The 20,281-nt window shown below is 40.5% G+C and overlaps 2 protein-coding genes across 2 annotated transcripts in view; one reads left to right on the forward strand and one right to left on the reverse strand.

The window, feature by feature from the left end:
* LOC107390009 (obg-like ATPase 1) overlaps positions 1-14,333 on the reverse strand; it is a 57,618-nt gene extending 43,285 nt beyond the window's left edge. Inside the window, exons 1-4 of the mRNA XM_015966476.3 lie at positions 14,179-14,333; positions 13,985-14,076; positions 11,776-11,919; positions 9,668-9,795 (exon numbers count right to left, since the gene is read on the reverse strand). Of these exons, the coding sequence (XP_015821962.1) occupies positions 9,668-9,795; positions 11,776-11,919; positions 13,985-14,076; positions 14,179-14,193 (379 nt within the window). The 5' untranslated portion in view covers positions 14,194-14,333. The remainder of the gene's footprint in view (positions 1-9,667; positions 9,796-11,775; positions 11,920-13,984; positions 14,077-14,178) is intronic.
* Positions 14,334-16,790: 2,457 nt separating this feature from the next.
* On the forward strand, positions 16,791-18,736 carry sp9 (sp9 transcription factor). The gene is made up of 2 exons (XM_015966474.3): positions 16,791-16,924; positions 17,312-18,736. Exons 1-2 carry the CDS (start codon positions 16,904-16,906, stop codon positions 18,608-18,610), a joined length of 1,320 nt encoding a protein of 439 aa, XP_015821960.1. The 5' UTR covers positions 16,791-16,903; the 3' UTR covers positions 18,611-18,736.
* Positions 18,737-20,281: the final 1,545 nt, after the last annotated feature.

The raw sequence follows: 20,281 nt of genomic DNA on the forward strand, positions 1-20,281 counted from the left end.
TATTAATTATGCCACCATTCACTTAGCTTTTGGGGTTCCATTTTATTTTGTTAAAACAACTAAATGTGTAGATGGAAAGGATCTGCCTCGTGCAGACCGCTGTTGTCCCACATCGTTCCTTTTCAGATCCTTAACTACTACAGTGCTGCTGATTGCACAGACACCAGCAATTTCCTAACCAACTGCCACCTGAACAATGATATGTTCAGCTTTCAGGCCCTCCAGTCTTTCAAAGGTGAATCGTTTCACAGTTTGGAACGAGATCTCCATAGCAACCCCCTTTGAAGGGTGTAGAATCACCATCCAATAATTCTATGATCATCGGGCCTCGCCATCCCCAGTGGTTCTTTTCACAGCGGACAGGCAAAGGGTGTGTGTGTGTGTGTGTGTGTGTGTGTGTGTGTGTGTGTGTGTGTGTGTGTGTGTGTGTGTGTGTGTGTGTGTGTGTGTGTGTGTGTGTGTGAGAAACAGGAAGATTCTACAGTCTATTTTAGGCAATTCATCTTGCAGGCCCATTAGAATTCAAAATATTGCGACCTTCAATCACCGAGCATGTTATCTGGAGTCGTGGCCATCTCCAGTCAAGATGGGGGAGACATTTTTCTCTAATCATCCACGATGAGTGGAGGCTGACAAAAACTCTTCATTCTGGCTGAAGCAAAATGCTCATTTAAATGCTGTGACAGCACCTCAACACGAGGCTGGAAACACACAAAAGGAGGATGATCCCACCACAACCACATAATTGGGACTGTAGGGTTGGAAATATTGGTTTAAACAACAACTAAAATAAACAAAGAACCACATATCGCTCAGGGCAGAGGGTTTTTCTGACCCATTCATAATGCAATATTACTATGTTTACTCAGGAATAATCACAAGACCAGGATATAGCATGCACATGAAACTGTCATCAGCTCAGATTATTTATGAGTGACACAATGTGGCCTTGTTATGAACAAATATGACCATGAACTACGTTATACTTCAGTGAAAAGCTTAAATGTTAAGTTTTAAGAGCTGATGTTAGTGTTTTGGTTGTTGTGGTCAATGTGAAATGAAAGCTGCATTATCATTAGCTATTTGAAGAACCAAATGCCTATTATTGAACAGGAAACAGTAGTTATGGTGCCATAAAGATGATGATGATGATGATGATGATGATGATGATGATGATGATGAAGATAATGTGTCACACCAGATAAATACCCTGCTGCCCTCGCCCAGAGTCAAATCTCACACTAAATCAGCATTGGTCTCTGGTGAAGACGAAGGCCCTGTGAGTCGTTTTTTGAGGAAATAAAGCTCTGGTATTCCTGCTTCAAGGGGTACAGGTTAGTTGGAGGAGTGCAGCATGAAAAACAGCAGGATTTATTAATCTTATTCATTAATATTCATAAAATATGAACATCTCAAATCCGATTAGTTAACAGCAACACGACTCTTGTTGCCTTTATTTGTCCTTCTTTCTTGGGCAAAAATGTAACATTGATGTTTTATCTCCACAAAAAACACAATCGCATAAATGTTGGCACTGCTAACGCTAACGGTTAGCTTCTACTAGCCGAGACACACTGCTCTCTCCTGGCTGCTTTACCCGATCACAAGCAAGGGTGGGCAGGGCTATGAAAACCCAATCATTCCTCGTTTCTTTCATTTCTGCGGCTAATGCAGAAAATTGGGATTCAAGAAAATGCACACATTCAGCATGCATATGCAAGTCAGAGCGACCGATTGGATTAAAAAGGGGAAAACCTCCTTCAGAATGAAGCCAAGTATGTCCAAGAACACATGTAGCTACAACCTAGAACAAGATTCTCCAACCCTGGACCTTTGGGTCCACTATTCAGCATGTTTTAGTTGTTTCCTAGTTGGGATCAAAGGTTCCCACTATTTTGTCTGTGCTGAGGTTGTGAGGTTATCAAGATTATATTTGTAAAAATTAATTTTATGAAATCCCAATAACACCTAATACAGGCAACCCTGGTCCCATAGAGCCGCTGTCCTGCTTGTTTTCCAACTATCTTTGTTCTTCCTGATATTGATTACCTGGATCAGGTGTGTTCAGCCAATCAGAAGCTGCAAGTTCATGCATGGCTGGAAAGCATGCAGGACTGTGGCTCTCTAGGACCAGGGTTTCCTACCCCTGACCTAATAGTATAATCAAAACGCTATAAAAGTTCAAACTCAGCATGTCTGTTTAAAGATTGTGATTAATCACCTTTAAGGTGTGTATGCAGCAGTTGGACTTGGGAGTACATAGATGTGCCATTGGGCGCTGGAGAGCGTAACAGCACCCTATTTGGTGGGTTCCTCACTCTCCAAACCCAACAACTATACCTGTTTTTGTCTAGCCTTCGGTAGCAACAACCAGCACATTGAGAACGGATCATGTGGGATTACTATTGATTTTTCTAGCCTACCTGTTGGAAATTTTATGTATTAATTTATTTATTTTATTTAATTATAGAAAAATTTGTATTAGCATGCCATACCATGCGTCTGATTTTGTGAAAAAGCATAATAAATTTGTTTCCTCAGTAGAAATAAATGCACTGAGGACAAATGGTAACCCATGCAAGATGGCAGCCCAGTCCACGCCTACGTATATGATGCCAGTGTACCAAGTCAAGACCAACTTGACCCGTGCTGTTTGGGTGACATGTGATGGAAACCACTCCACACAGGACTCTTTGCTACCATAATAATAATAAAACTAATACAACTTTACATAGTAGTTTGTTGCATGCCAGTTGTGTTCTTAATGTGCATAAAAACATAGCTGAGACTTTGCAAAAACAGTCCATGTTTTTGTGCATCATAGTGAGAACTTCAAGTGGGTAGTCAACAAATGGAAGAACCCTCTCCAAATGGAGCTTAAGTAAAAATGATGAAACATCATCATTTACTTTTACTCAAAAATTATCATCAGAAGCTTAAATACTGAAAACATTTTAAATGTATGGATTTGCTTTACCATGACACATAAAATAACAACTTCTATTAAAGTATTTTAAGGTTTGCCTTTGATTTTCTGAACCAGCATATCTGCAGTTTAATAAACACATTAAGGAAAGAAAAAAACCTGCTTCTTCTTCTTTCCAATGTTTAATTTGTAAATCGTGAAACAGCAGTTGACATATTTACTTACTCTCGAGCACATCAGGCATCCTGGATGTTTGACAAGTTGGAGAATTTGTGAGTTGATGAGTGATGAGGCAGAATGCCCGGAGAGCAGCCATTACTTGCATCAGTCTGAAGGTAGGTCAGTAATAAATCACCTCCGCCTGAATCGTCTTTCCAGTTTGCTTTTAAGGCCCGAGGACAATCGGTTAGAAGCTTCATTTCTTCTTTGCAGCTAAGAGCAACATCAAATGATGCCTGCATGACACAATAAAGCACGCATCTGACGCTCACTCTTAAATGTGATGCGCAAGGAAGTTGGCGAGAAAACACTCTAACTAGGAAAAGGTGAGTGAGATCAGTGGTAAAAGCCAAAGGTAACAAATGTTATTGTGTTTGTTTGAGTTATGCTTGATCCATAATCAGAGAGGAGACAAACATTAACATTAATCAATCTGTTTTATTTACATCTGTTCCAGCTATTTGTTTGACTACTAATAAATAAATAAGAAATAAATATAAACCATGTTCTATAATAAAATCAACAGGTTTTGTTTGTAAAGGAATTAAGAAAATTATTATAAAAACATTTTATGTGACATTCATGTAAAATTGATTACAATCGTTTTTTAAATTTTAAGCACTTATATGAAAATGGATGACAAAACTTTACTTTTGTTGTGGGAAGGTGAAGCCATTGCATCCTGTTAACCAGTGGCGCCATGTTGTAGTTTTGAGACCAGAGTCTGCAGGAGGTGGAGCTGAAAACCCGACTTTCACATCTGCACAATATTAAATAAATAGTTTTAAGTTAACATAAAAAGAAAAACTAATATCCTAACAAGCAGCAGCAAGAAGAGAAGGCAATGTTTTATTTGTTTGGGAAGTTGATAGGCGGATTAGTGCTGTGTCTGCAGTGATGCGGGCGTTGTACCAGTCTGTCGTGGTGGAGAGAGAGATGTGTCAGAAGGCGAAGCTCTTAATTTACCAGTCGATCTACGTTCCCACCGATGGCCATGAGCTTTGGGCAGTGACCAAAAGAACGAGATCGCGGATACAAGCGGTTAAAATGAGTTTTCTCTGCAGAGTGCCTGGACTCTCCCTTAGAGATAGGGTGAGAATCTCAGTCATCCTTGAGGGGCTCGGAGTAGATTCGCTGCTCCTTCACATCGAGGAGCCAGTTGAGGTGGCTCGGGCATCTGGTCGGAATTCCTCCTGGACGCCTTCCTGGTGAGGATTTCCGAGCACGTCCATCTGGGAGGAGACCTAAAGGTAGACCCAGGACACGGTGGAGGGACTACAGTATGTCTCTCACCTGGCCAGGGAACGTCTTGGGATTCCCCCGGAAGAGCTGGCCCAAGTGGCTGGGGAGAGGGAAGTCTGGGTCTCTCGACTTAGGCTGCTGCCCCCGCGACCTGACTCCAGATGAGCGCATGACAATGGATGGATGGATGGATGGATGGATGGATGGATGGATGGATGGATGGATGGATGGATGGATGGATGGATGGATGGATGGAAATGTCCCATTTACTTGCAACAAGGAGGCGGGGTTAAAGTTTATACTGCAGCAAGCCACTAGGAGGTGCTTGTTTTGCTTTGACAGCATCAGGTTCACATTCAGTTATCATTGATATCGATAGTTATGAGGGAAAAATGAAATAAGGACATCTTCTGGATGAAAGCTGAATCGTTGCAGGAATGTGGACAAAGTGCCAAGAACAAGGACCTCAAGCTGTGAGTCTATCTGGCATTCCTTCATAGTCTGGATATTCCCAGTAAATCCTGGAACGTGAGTGGTGCTCCTACATTCTTCTTTGTTGTTTTCCTGTCTTCCATCAAGAGCGTTAGCAACTCAGGCTAGCAATAGCAGTATATCAACCTAGCGTTCTGTGGTTAAAGGTACCGCCACCAAGGTTTTACTACTGCTGACACTGAAGTGGCTCTGGACGTGCAGATAAGGTTGTGTGTCAATACGCTTATGATGTTTAAACCAACTTTTCTCAATTCGATCCGTTTCTCAGCAGCCATTACATCACTAATATATACAGGAAAGCAGGATTCCTTGTGGAGCTGTCCTTGTAACTGAACTACCTCCAACTTGATCAGCTTTTTGAACTAAACCAAGAGCTGGCGCACCCGCAGCATGAAGATCACAGTAGGAAAAACACGTGTGTAAAAAATGACAGCTGCTTTTCACTCGGCTGTCCCCCCAAACCACCTAAACTTTCCTTCGACTGAACATTCTAAAATCTCAGGGAAAGATTCTGACCGAGTCCCACGCCATCGTAAACACGTCCTCAGTAGCAGCGAACTAGAGACTCCCAGCAGTGATGAGGAGTGTTGGGGGGGGGGGGGGGGGGGGTGCAGTCTGTGTGAGCATTCATAAACCTAATTGCTGGGAACCAAAACATCTGGGATTAAGGCCAGGTGACCTGGCAGAGACCGGAGCGGGACACAGACGAGTAGATGATGTAGAACTTGTCTGGGTGTTGTCTTGGACTGTTGGGTTCTCACTACCTTCCAGTTGGTTCTGCAGACCTTTTGGTCATGAGATCAGGAACATTCAACAGAAGGGGCTTTTCAGGTTGTTGATTTAAATAGTTTAAAAATATATAATTTTAATGTGCAATGGAGCTTAATTTGACCTGTAGTAACTTCTGGGTGTGGATGATTAGGAATGCTAATCTGATAATTGACAGGAATGACTACATTGACCTCATTATAAGTTCATGGATTAAATTTCAAACCTTCGGAGTTTACATGTTCTCCTCTTATCTGTGTATGTTTTCTCCTGGTATTCTCAAAAAAGATGAGAGAGTACGAGGCTGTTTTCAGTAAGAACAGTTTAAAGGTCAACTTTACTCAGCTTTAATACATTTGCAGTGGTCTCTACTGCAAATGAAAGCCTTGTAAGATGTTTCCTGGGGGGTGAGGGTGGGGGTGGGGGATCTCCAGTGCACCTGTTTGAGGACGTAGACATCAGCTGGAGGAAAAAGTAGCTTCAGACGATATTTGGACATCTCGCCTCAGATTGGCTAACAGAAACGGGACTGCCACTGACTGCTCTGCAACGTCGATGTTTTATCCCCACAAATAACACAAGCCGTGGAGTTGCTAATGCTAATAGTTAGCTTCCATTAGCTGAGATGTGCTCTGCTCTCTCCTGGACGCTAAACCAACAACAGCCTTCCCCGTCGTGAGTCAAGATGGGTGAGTCCATGAACGTTAAGTGACAGTGTGACATAGATCTGTCAGGATTTTCTAAACCGAGTGTTTATCCGTCTACTTTCTATCAGAAGCTAATGCAGGAAATAGGTTTAGAAGACTATTTCTATGTTCCGCCTGCATGTAAAACTCAGAGTGACCTATCATTTTCAGAAATAAAAAGTGTTTGTCAGTGAATCTGATCTCTTCAAAGCACCAGGATGCAAAGATTGCATTATTTGGTCTTGGAGATGTAAATGTACATTTGAGAATGTCAGTCTGCAGTGCAGGTTTTAATTGTGCAGCTGTAACTTTAAATCTAAACAAATCTAAATTACTTTAAAATTATTTCTTTTAAAATTGAAATCACGACCTATTTAATTAGAACCAATAATAAAGCTGTGGATCCTCTCAAGCTTTTTTTTCCCTTATGGCTTGTCTCGTCAAAAAAAGGAAATAAAGTACCACTCAATACACAAAAAGTGTGATGCCCACAAGCATATAATCAGAAAATACAGAAGAAGTGGCTGGAGCGTTGCACTCTGCCTGGATGGATATAATTACAAAACAAAAGCAGCTATGTCGAATGGTTTAACTTGTGAAACAAACCGCGCCGTTATAAGAACTTCATGAGGGTGGATACAATAGCATGCCAGAGCAGATAGCTGCACGCGCACACATGCACACACACACACACAAAGAGAGAGAGAAAGAGAGTGTGAGAACAAAAGAAGAAGCTTTCAAATTCTATTTCTGATTTGGTATGTTTGTCTTCGTTGAGCAAGCAGAAACAAACGAGTTGGTTTAGAGTGAGGAAGGATCTTGCAAAAACTTTTGGATCCTGCTAACCACAAATACAACAGGATGCATGAAAATACCCACAATCCACAGAAGTAATACCAATGTACAGACTGACTCACATACATTATAATGTGTCAAACTGATAGTTTTTTTTTTTACTTTATTATCATTTTTCTATTAAATATATTGAATTTACTCTTAGGATTTATTTTTTGCATTTGTGGGGTCTTTTGAGCTGCTTTTATGGCCAGATCAATGACAACTTTGTAAAACTAGACTCAGAAAAAAGGCCAAATATTTTATTGAAGAAGAAGAAAAAGAATAAATGTCTTCACCTGTTCTTATTAGAGGATTTAATGTAGACGGCTGAATTGGATTAAGATAACTGAGTGGACTGTTTAAAGGTGCATTATGTAGAATGACGTATAAATGACATCCTGTGGTAAAAATTGGTTAGTGCGACCACTTTAAACAACTCTGGAGCCGGCCGTCCTCAAATTACATTTGTCGGCGTTGCAGCATTAGCTTGCAGGAGACATGGCTAGACCACACTCACTGATGGTAAACAGCAGTTACATCCCTCCTTAATTTATCCTGCAGCCAGCTGGGTATGAAATATGTTTCAGTATAACCTTCCTACCAAAATGACTGACACTTTAAACTTGTCTGGTATTTTCTCACTGTAAAAATTCTCACTATATTCTTACATACTGCACCTTTAAAGTCACATCAGGTGCAAGAGAATGAGTAAATGTAAAATAACTGCAGGTCTTGAGTCAAATAAAGAAAACAGCTTCAAACTTGTGAAATTCAGTTATTTGAGTCTTTTTAATAATTTTTTATTTTATTGTGACACAAATTTTTATACATTTTCTCAATCTAAGAATGTGTTGCAATGTAATTAAATGTCAGGGATCATAACAGCTCATGTTACCTTCTTCATTATGAAAAGACTCACAATTAAATATTATCTGCACTGAGTAGCTCATATATATATATATATATATATATATATATATATATATATATATATATATATATATATATATATATATATATATATATATATATATATATATATATATGTATTGTCACGAGTCAATATAGTGACCGAAAGAATGAGATTGCAGGTCCAGGTGGCCAAAATTGGTTTTCTCCACAGGGTGGCTGGGCTCTCCCTTAGAGATAGGGTTAGAAGCTCAGTCGTCTGGGAGGGGCTCGGGGTAGACCCGCTGCTCCTCCACATTGAGAGAAGCCAGTTGAAGTAGCTCGGGCATCTGGTAAGGGTGCCTCCTGGATGCCTCCCTGGTGAGGTTTTCCGGGCACGTCCAACTGGGAAAAGGCCTAAAGGAAGACCCAGGACACATTGGGCGGAGACTATGTCTCACAGCTGGTCAGGGAGCACCTTAGGATTCACTCAGAGGAGCTGGCCCAAGTGGACTTGGGAGAAGGAAGTCTGGGCCTCCCTGCTTAGGCTAATGCTCCTGCGACCTGACCCCGGATAAGCGGCTGAAAATTCATGTATGTATGTATGTATGTATGTATATATATATATATATATATATATATATATATATATATATGTATATATATATATATATATATATATATATATATATATATATATATATATACACATATGTTTTTTTATTTTTTTATTTATTTTTATCTTTGATGGGTAGCTAAAGCCACAAGCACAATAAAAATGTTATGAAATATTAATTAGAGATTTTTGGTATCTGTTACAGATGAAATATGGAGCAACATTAATCAGATTTTTGTCACAGAAAAGCCATAAATAACTCAAGCGACAACAACAAAATCACCTGAAATGTCTGCTCTCTAGAGTACCACTAAACCTCACAGGGACCGTTCAAAATGGTTTTGTGACATTTGGGAACAATGAATCTCCTGAATCCAAACCTATCTGTTCGCTCCGTGACTGCTGGCAACTCTAATCAGAGCTCTTTTCAAACAGTGACAAAATCAATACAATCAGCAAACAAATTCTGTTTTCTCTGATGGACCTCTGCATTCATTTAACTTGCTGTAATTTGAGTTATTCTAGCGTGTAACGCTTTAATTGGCCAAGACGAGAGAAGACTGAGAAAAACTCAAGACAGAGACAATGTGATTTAAAGGCTGAGGGGGGATTAAAGGGAAATTAAACCAATTAAATAAAGGATAACATCAGAAATGTTATAAATATGAGTCAGTTTATGTGCATGACACAAATTATCATTACATACCTTGATTTTATTAGAATTATGTAACAATGATCCTTCTAAAAAGCCACCAAAAATGCTAATTCATGTGTAAAGTCTGAACTCACTTCTCAGGTTCTCATTATTTATTCTGTTATGTTGATTTTGGCTTCGACCGTTCAAAATGTCCCACAGGCAAACCTCACTAAACCTTCTCTCTGGTTTCAAGGCTCTGTTTTTGGAGCCTCCGGAGGACCAAAAACATCGGACTTTAAGAGTTGGCTCCTTCGTGTGTGATGCAACGAAGGTCTGAGCGGTGGATGGTGACTCACGTGTCATGTGGAAGATTCCGTCACAGGCGCTAATGTGGGACAGGAAGGCGTTTCCCAGACCTTGACCTGCATGAGCTCCTTTCACCAGGCCAGCAATGTCAACAACATTAAGGAATGCTGGAATTTTACTGCAAAAAGACACAAAATGGGAGATTAGGTGAAAAATTTGGCAGGAATGTACATTTTATTCTGCTGCAGCACCATAATTGAGAATGCCAGTGCTTAACTAGTAAGATTACTTTTTCTGTCCTTGTTTTGTACTCAATGGTGAAAAAACTATTATGTGAGCTCAAACTAATGTTTTAGTCAAGATTTCAACTAAAATCTTTACTATTTTCCATGTTTCTCTACTCCAACACCATTGTTCAGCAGGTCATCGATGTCTGCAGAGGCCTGTCAATCTTAAACCGATAAAATCAGGTGTGTTTAAACCGAAAAACATCTTACACTTGCAGGACGGTGGCCCTAGAGGACCAAGATTGGACACCACTTTTCACATTCTTGATTATGTGTACACCTGAATTTCTTACTGTGATGCTTAAATTTTTATGGGATAGAACAAGAGAATAATTCAAACTACATGAATCCTGTTTTAACATGAAGCTGCCACCACCGTGCTCCACAATGTGGAAGCTGATTTTTTACCTTGAGATTCCTCTTTCACACATTAGAGGAGCCTCTTAATTAATTGTCTTCTCTCTCTCTTGCCTTCCTCCCATAAAGTCAGCTTATAAAGCTTAAAGGTGCAAACATGTTAGAATAAAGTAAAAATGACATCCAGTGGTCAAACATGGGTACTGCAGCCCATTTTTCTAAACAAAAAGTCCCTTTCTCACTGCCGTGGTGTGAGTTTCATGGCTTTTACCAGCTATGGAGCAGCACCAGAAGATTCTAGATGACAAGTGAAGACGACTCATACACAGTAAGTTGATACGAAGATACTGTAAATACATCTGGTGTTAGCACTCATGGGTGCACTTACTACATTTATTATGGTAGTTTGTCACACATACATTTCACTGTAATATTGAGTTGTTGGTAATTGAAAAAGTAGCTTGAGATATTTTTAGAGCCAACTATTTGCTTCTAATTCACTGTTAGCATTGTTAGCTCAACTTAGCCTCTAGCGTTCTTCAACCAAAATGTTAGTAAAACAAAAAAGATGCCGTGGCTTCTGAGGGGTTGCTCCTGTTTAATGGCTTCAGATCTTTAAACAACTCAGGAGCTTTTTGCAGACTGGTGTTGAATTACACATGCCAGTACTATAGCGTTAGCACAGACTCTGCAACCTCACAAACTCACAGATTTTGCTTTTTTAAGAGGAGAAGAACTGACAACCCCCCAGCCGACTGACAATGAAATTCAAAGTAACCTTCCTTCCAACGTGACTGAGACATTAGACTGCTTTGTTATATTTATTTCACTGTAAGGTTCTTAAATATTGCTCCTTTCAAGTGTTTTGTTTTCAATTAACAGAAACTTAGTGGATCTTAGCTGACCCCTAAACCCTAAATACTGCATTCTGGACTCTGACAAAAGCGGTTTTCGTTTCACGTTTTCGTTTCACTATTAAATTCATGCCTCCATCATTTTAACCTGCTTCTCAGAATAAACTAAACAATTTCAAACTTCAAAGCATTGGTGAAAGGAGAAAGTATTGAAAATATTTGAAAGTTTTAGCTGTCTAGCTAATTCACAGAAGGAAACATGTCTTTAATCTTTATTTTAAGTAGACATACTGCCAATATTCTCTTGACGAGGCAGAAACCAGCCTTGCATTTCACTGAACAAAGGCTTTTATTTGTACAATAAATAGAAGAGGAATCAGTTTTCATGCATTTGGCTAACAGTTTAGATTATCTATGATGTAAAGCACAACCAAACCAAATTCATGCTGCTTAAACAGCCTCCGTAAAAGTCATATTATCACCAGCAGTTTGATTTTTGTCTTCTCTTTCACAGGAGAACAGAACACCAATTGAATATCATACAAACACATCACAGAGCTACATGACAACAGCATTGTTAGATGATTTCATACAACAAGAGGACCATCAGAGACTGCAGAAGTGAGGTGTGAATAATGCGTGAAGAATGAGACCCCATACCTGGCAGGTTTGTGGAATTGGCAGAGGAAATCATAGCGTTCATCTGGAATGGGCACTCTGCTTTCATTTGGGTCAATGGTGCAGAAGGGGAAATTTTCAGCTGCAGCCTCACTCTTTGTCAGCACGTTGAAAAAGGTTGACTTCCTGAAAATCAAAACAGCACCGAGGTCAAGATATCGAGATAAAAAAAAAGCTGTGCTGTTGGGTGAGAGCCTGATGGGTTAGAGAGGATGGACATGCAGCAACATATGCATGAATGCCTGTTTGGACACAAGAATTAAACAGAAAATGTTGTAATGCACAAAATATCTGTGCTCATCAAAGGTCAGATAATCCCAAACAGGTCCAGGGAATGCAACAATCGAGCAAGGTCAGCAAAATACGGCCTCATGCTCTGGTGCTCATTTTCTGCAACACGTTTGATCGAATTCATTCAAATTCAGCAGCAAGAGAAAGAGCAGAGGGATCACGTCATTCAATGTTTAATACTGAAATAATTGTTTGCTGAAGCCTATCAGCCTGACTTGGGATCAGACTTCTAAATTTCTTCCGTATTGATTCTGATTTATCACAAAAAAAGGAAAATCACGCCACATCAACATAACGCCAAACTGAGAAATTCTGATTATTAGAGAGAAGCGGGGGAAATGAAAACCATCACAAAGCAGGATGCAAATGTCTGAGGCCTAAAAGCTCCAATAAAGAGTTAAACAAATGTATATAAGGATGCAGAACAGTAGCCAGTTCCACCCTTCTAACAGCTGGTTTACGTCTGAACACAGCTCATTCATGAAGAAACCACAGGAGGGTTCCACTTTGACACAAATATGGTGTGGCAGGCCACAACCTCACTGTGCTCCACGTCTTATATGAGGAAGAAACTGTGGTTACGCTGAGAACACCGGACACTGGAGTGGGATCATTTGAAAACCTCACATGCCACCATCTCAAACCACGTGTGTCTGTAGAAAACTAAAACTGACTCTATATTTTTATGATGAAAACACAAATAAAACAATAGCTTCCTTTTGGATGGTTCTAAGATTATTTTATGAAAAACAAGTTGAAATGTTTAATAAAAAACAAGATCATATGTATTTGTTTACGGAGAAGCAGTTTCAGAATTAAAATGTTATCTTTGTGAGGGAATGATTTGTCTGATTAAACCTGGTAAAAAAAAGTCAAAACTGAGATCTGAATGAATTAGTTCCCCAGAGATTCACCTATGGAGCTGTGCGAACTTTGACCTCTGCCTGTCATGATGAGTTCTTCACAGATCAGCAGATTTTTATACTGATCTTTTCTGCAAAAAAATTACAAAACCTTGACTGATGGTTATTTTTGCTAGCTGCCATGTACTTGTGAATTCATAATGCAAAATATATAATAATTTTAAATGTGACATATTATGATAAACTGATCTTTTGCATCATTTTTCTGCAGCCATGTGAATCTCTACTGCCTCTATAAACACTCCAAATTTGAAACAAACCTGTCCATCCATTTTCTGGTAGTGCTTAGTTTTAGTAATAAGGTGGTTTGAACGAGTCATTTCAAAAAGTCCCAATTTGTGATGTCACAAACGGGTAAATGAGCAGTAGAGCAGCTGCTGTTGGAGGAGCAGCAACTCTACTGAGAGCCCCTGATGGATATCGGAGCTTCTTAGCTTCTGGCAGCCTGAACAAGTGGGCTCCAGCTTGTTTTTTTAAAGTGACAGAACACTGAATTGGCTCATTCTGGACGGTACTGAAAATATCAAGAATACAACTGCTGAAATCTCTTTATGTGAGAAGGATTTTGTGCAAAAAACATGTTTTGTATCAACCATAAATCTATTATAACTTAAAACAAAGCCATAATATGTCCTCTTAACGTGGTTTTGAAGATTTGCTGCAAAAACCCACCAGCTCTAGTTAGAGGATTAAATTTAATCAAGCCACTTAACAGGACAAGAAGCTCAAACGCTTCAAACAGACAGATAACATGAAAGTGAAAATGAGAGCTGGGAGACGTGTGGCTCCACATGTTTAAAAGACACATTTTAAGCTACATTTTTCTCATTTTGGTGTGAAACGCAGAAAGAGGGTGAAGTTTCTTTTAAAGGAGCTTTCTTAAAATTGCAAAGATAGATCTTCAAAGTTAGCTCTCCCTTGCACAAAAAGGATCAAATGAATTAGATAATAAGGCTGAAGAAAACAGATTTACTGACCCGACATTGGGCAGGCCAACAATTCCTATCTTCAGTGAGGTGCCAAACCTTCCAATCAGAGGTGGTGGCTTCAGTGTGTCGTCTCCTTTGGCCTAATGAGGATAGAGTGGAAACGTCTGCAGTCAAAATCGTTACTTTCCACAAGAAGATCCACGGCGCTCCCTTGAATTTTAAAATTAGCTCACAAAACACACCTTTTTGGGAGCCATGCTTCTCGCTCAGCTTCGGTCCCACACTCAGGAAAGTACATTCATTTGCAGAAATTAATAAATATGTTTTAAAAAGCTACAAGTGCTCAAGTATGACAACTTCACAGCTAGCACGCTCTCTGCAGAGCCTAAAATAGAGCCTGTGCAGCCTCTAGAAGTGTAAGCTGACACTGTGAGCTGCATGGTGAGCTGACCTGCACGTTCAAATTTAGCTGTGGAAAGTATGAAGGAGGTTAATGAGTGTCTAGTTGTAGAAAGCTCACTTACAGGCTTCAAAGTGACATTTATTCACCAGATTTGAACGGTATAAATCTGTGCTGACAGGCTGAAGAACACTCGCTGTGACGTTTTAATTTACAGCTGTTTGCTTCACTTTGTAATTGATTTATTTTTTATGTCTAATTTTCCAACCAAACTGCAGAAAATAAGAAAAACTGCAGATAAAACGAGCAAACTATTTAGGCTAAATCTACATGAAAGACACTTTCTTCTTTTTCTGATCCAAGTGGAGCTTCATCAGCATCCTTCCACTCACAGTTTACTCCAGCCCCCTTGGGAGAGAAACAGGTGTAGCCGCATGAGCACACTAAATTTCAACAATTAGTTAAACATCCTCAAATAAACTTCCCTCTGCAGACACACAAATTAAGACGCACACAGGGGCACAACCAGAAAGCACTGCCCAATCCAGCGAGCTGCCTGGTTTAACATGCAGAAAATGAGGCTGGAATAAACTGGATTTTGAAGAGTGAGGGCTTTGTGGGAAGAATTTTAAATGAACAGCTCTGAATTAATCATTTATCTTTTGTTGATGGATGCACCCCCACTTACACTCCTCACAATAGATGCAGAGCATTTTGTTCGACCAAATAAATCATTCCCATTGTTTAAGGTACATTGATCAATCTAATGGCTTGTAATAGGCTCCTAATTGCCACGGAGAAGTGCTCACGAATGCGGCTCGGGATTACAGATTCAACTCTGAATTCTCACTTGAATGACGAGAGATCATGTTCTCCTCTCTTGTGTTCAAAGCGGAAAAAATCTGGAAAACATCACTGATATTCCATTATCCAAACCATTTAAGGGAAAACAGAAATGGGTAAATTGGGAATAGATTAGATTTGAAACAAAATAATAATCAAAGTATGAAGGTGGATGTTCTTATTTATTGTGAAATAAATTAAAATGAACAGATTTTTAGAGAATAAATCTAACTCGCCTTAAGCTGCAATCATCTCTGCTTATGTAGAAAAGCCAGTTAATACTGTTAACAGCACTCAGGCAAATTGTCATGATTGTAAAAACGATTCAATTTTCTTGGCTGCGTTCAGTTGTTGATGAGACTGATTTTTATTCACCCTTTCAAAGGTGGGGCTTTAAAGCAAAGAGGGGAGGAAAAAGAGAGAGAAAGGGGGGTGGGGGGTGGGGGGTATTTGAACAAATTGCATCTGTGTTTACTGGCGCCATTCATGCGCCATAATAGCGCATTATTTGCCCGTTTTTGAATACTGTAATGCACAGCTTTCCGTGAAGCCCTTTCTATGGAAAATTGCTTTAACTTTAAAAAAAATGGGGGGGGGGGGTGAATCAGATGGGAGCAGGTCAATTTTACATTATATCTGAGCATTTTTAACAAGCATATGGAATAAAGCAGAAACTGCGGCAAGAATAAAAAATAATGAAATATACGGATTTTGTGGAAGAATTTACATGATTATTTTTTAAATATGTTTATTCTGATTGTGCATCCTGATTGGCGGCCTTGGAAGCAGGACTCTCTGATGCTGCAACTTTTACGCGCGCGTTTACCCCTCACCTGCTGTCACCTAAGAAGTGCGCATGCAGCGGGAAAAGCGCGCAAATAAGCTCACAAACACGTGGGCTGTGACTGAAAGTGATAAAATGAGATAAATGGAATTTTTGATCAATTACGTAAACAGTTTTTTTTTCTTTACATGCCCTGTGCCAAGTCATTTTACGCAGTCCTTCGCAGCCGGACCTTGCTCTTGAACTTATAATCTTAAATATGAACAAAAACACGTTAAAACAACAAAATAAAACCTTTAGCTTCTAGAATCTATGATTTCCATGCCAATCGAAACCAATTCCAGCTGCGCGTAAACTATATTTTGGATGATTGTTCTCTTAAAGTTTGTGCTCAAATTATCAGAACGTTCCAGGACCTATTGCGCATGATCTGAATATGAAAAACCAAGAAAGAAAACCTTTAGATCCGGAGTGAAGCCGCAACGATCCAGAACCACAAACAGGGAAAAGCGCTTACCTCCTGGAGATTTGACGCGTGAGCTCATTTCTACAGCGAAAAGCGACATTGCGCCTTCGAGTGAGAGAATACATAAAAATAACGGTATGCATAAAAAATATATCTATCAATTCGTGTCTTGTGTGACAGTGTGAGCAGAGGCTGCACAGCACATGATTGACGGCGGGGTTTTTGGTGTTTCTGTCTGCGGTCGTGCTTCTCATTGGTTGAGTTTAAACCCCGGCCGTGAACGCGGCTCGCAGATTGGCTGCGTCTCCTCTCCAGCTGTACTTCAAAGAAGACGCTCGCTACAACTAGGTAGTGTTGGGAGCTGTGAGCCAGGAGAGAAACCGTGTGACCCGAGTCAACACGGGAAAATCCGAATCAAATTGGAGTCATACAGCCTCGAGACCGCGAGCGCACTCACCGCAGCAGACCCTGGATATGGCTACGTCTATACTTGGGGTGAGTCTGGCTTTACGCACCAAAGTTGCGCATACTTGTTGTTTTCTACTTTACTTTGCAACAAAAGAAGTTGGCAGTTTATTCAAACGTGCATCTGTTCATGCTTTTAAAAAGTGCCGTTATAGTTTGGTCACCATTTATAAGAAAAATACTTTGAACAAATAGTTTGTGCGCTGCGCAAAAGGTCTCCAAACTTTTGTGGCAACAATCCGTTTAGTTTGTGATTTTTAGAATGTTTCTACATGTTTTTGTCGTAGTACACCCACTTAAAGGGAATTAGTTTTCTCTCTCTAAAATGTTTTTCGGCTAAATAAATAGTCTTTTATAATATTGCTGGGTTTTTTGTTCAAACATCCTTTATAAGTGAAAATTTTGGTGTTTTTCCAGGAAGAGCCACGTTTTGGAACTACACCTTTAGCTATGTTGGCTGCAACTTGCAACAAAATCGGTAACACCAGCCCTCTGACAACTTTACCCGACTCCAGCGCTTTCTCCAAAGGTGGATTTCACCCGTGGAAGAGATCCTCCTCCAGCTGCAACTTAGGATCCAGTCTGCCCGGTTTCACGGTGGCAACGAGCCGAGCTTCGACGGGACTAACACCGACCAGTGGCACCGGCAACAGCGCCTTCTGCTTAGCCTCCACATCCCCGACCTCCTCTGCGTTCTCCACCGAGTACAGCGGTCTGTTTTCCAACTCTGCGAGCGTCACAACGCAGGAATCTGGCCAGTCTGCTTTTATCTCCAAAGTCCACACTTCAGCCGAGACTCTGTACCCGCGAGTGGGCATGGCGCACCCGTATGAGTCGTGGTACAAGTCGGGGTTCCACTCCACCATCTCTGGTGATGTTGCGAACGGCGCGTCCTCGTGGTGGGACGTCCACAGCAACCCCGGCTCATGGCTCGATGTCCAGAATCCCACGAGCACCCTCCAGACTTCTCTGCACTCCGGGACCCCGCAGGCGATCCACTCCCAGCTGAGCGGCTATAACCCGGACTTCTCCTCGCTGACGCACTCGGCGTTCAGCTCCACCGGAATCAGCCCGTCCGCGTCTCACCTGCTGTCCACCAGCCAGCACCTGCTAACTCAGGACGGCTTCAAAACTGTCATTCCCACCTACACGGACGCTTCTGCCGCCAATGCCATGACTTCAGGAGGCAGTTCAGGGATCAGTAACTCCTCCAGGTCGTCCAGACGCTACTCCGGCAGAGCGACATGTGACTGTCCGAACTGCCAGGAGGCTGAGCGACTGGGGCCCGCCGGGGCCAGTCTGCGGAGAAAGGGACTCCACAGCTGCCACATCCCCGGCTGCGGGAAAGTGTACGGAAAGACCTCTCACCTGAAGGCGCACTTGAGGTGGCACACCGGCGAGCGGCCTTTTGTCTGCAACTGGCTTTTCTGCGGAAAAAGGTTCACTCGGTCAGATGAGCTGCAGAGACACCTGCGCACGCACACCGGCGAGAAACGCTTCGCCTGTCCGGTGTGCAACAAGCGCTTTATGCGCAGTGACCATTTGAGCAAGCACATCAAAACGCACACGGCGGGCGGAGGAGGCAAAAAGGGCAGCGACAGTGACACCGACACCAGCAACCTGGAGACGCCGAGGTCCGAGTCTCCAGAACTTATTTTGGAGGGGGTCAATCCCAGAATCACAGTTAAGGATCCGTCACCTCACGACGAGCCCTGAGGCGCCACGCGCACGCAGAGCAGACAGAAAAACAAACTGCACAGCTATGAAAACGGGTTCTGTTGGACAGGGAAACGGAGAAAATATTTCTTGAAGCAATTGCGAAATAAAAAAGAACATATTTATCAGGCATCATCATAAAATACTGATTTCCTGTAGGCCTTCGGAATGAATTTCAATTTAAAAATAATTAAAAAGACTGGATGCGCAAAACCTGTTGACCTTTGGTTGGACAATGTGAGTCCCATTCTGTATATTGACCTCTTAATATGTGTTATTCTCATGTAAATGTTATAGGCTCTGATTGTTTTATTCGTGTTGGTATCCTGGAGATCAAGGGAATTTACTTTTTTCGACGCACTTTTGTGAATATCTGTATGTACACAGCCGCTTTTTCAACTTTTGTTAACCATTTTATTTCTTTGCTAAAAATGATCTATATATAAATGTTTACCTGTATAAAGTCACACGTATAAGGCTTTCATTTATCGTAATTAAAACATCTGGAAATGAAATTGTGTGATTTTATATATAATTTATTTAATTCTTGGTCATTTTTTAATTAAAAATATTTAATTCGGTTAAAATATTTTATTTTTAGCGTTATCTTTCATTATTATGCGATTTAAAAATAGGCCCGATTTTTCCCTATGGAATAAATTCATGTTTAATTCCCCGGAAAAGACATTTCATGCCCAAATGAAAATCTTGTTAAATGGTATTAATTATGACTTGGAGCACTGCGCAGCCCCATGTGTCTTGTATTGGCGATTAGGGATTCGTGTCTTATCAAATATCTAATTAATCTCCGAGACATCTATTGTTCACTTTCACTTTATCAGGGGGATTGGCTGACAAAGGTCCCAGAATATTTATTCTAATTGTCCAAATTAACTGCCTTCATTTGCATACCAATTGATATAAAATAAGGATACGGCTTCTGTCTCTTTTGCCAGAAACCACATAATGTTTTTTTCCAACTTCAGAAAAATAAGGGGCAAAGAGTCAAATGCAAATGTTGAATTTTAAATGCGCAGTCAAATGGTCGCTGCGTGTTATTTGAATATCAGTGGCCCCGCGCTGAAAGGGTTCAAGGATGCTCCATGACTTCTTTGTGCGTATACCCAGCGCAGCGTCCGACTCCCAAAGAATAAAAAATATAAAAGGAGGAGAGGATAATAATTACAGACACAACCAAGAATGCGTCAAGGAAGAGCATCTCTTCCAGACAGACGCAATTTTATTTCTTTCTAAAGACAGGATGTTAAATTGCGCAGAAGGCGAAAGAAGGGAAATTATTTTCATTTCCTTTTGTGCAAAAAGCGTTTGTAAGAAAGCGGCCAAATTGTGGAAAAATATGACATTATGTCTCCAATTTGTGTTTAAAGATATATAAAAATAAAAAAGGTGCAATTTTATATTTAAGTCACATAAGTTTAAAAAAATCACTTTAAATTATTAATGAAAACATTTGAGAATATTTCACTTCATGTCAAAAGTAAAAATCTGACCTCATGAAGAAATAGAATTTCAAAATCCGATTTTTGTGCGTAAATTTGGCTTCAATAAAAAAGCCTTTGCGCACAAAAATGGCGCATTTTGTAAAGCTATACTAGCAGCGTTTCTTTAATTTCTTCAGAAATTAAAACTTAAATTGACAAAAAAAAATTC

Source organism: Nothobranchius furzeri, chromosome 14, assembly GCF_043380555.1.
Source record: "Nothobranchius furzeri strain GRZ-AD chromosome 14, NfurGRZ-RIMD1, whole genome shotgun sequence".
NCBI lineage: Eukaryota > Metazoa > Chordata > Actinopteri > Cyprinodontiformes > Nothobranchiidae > Nothobranchius > Nothobranchius furzeri.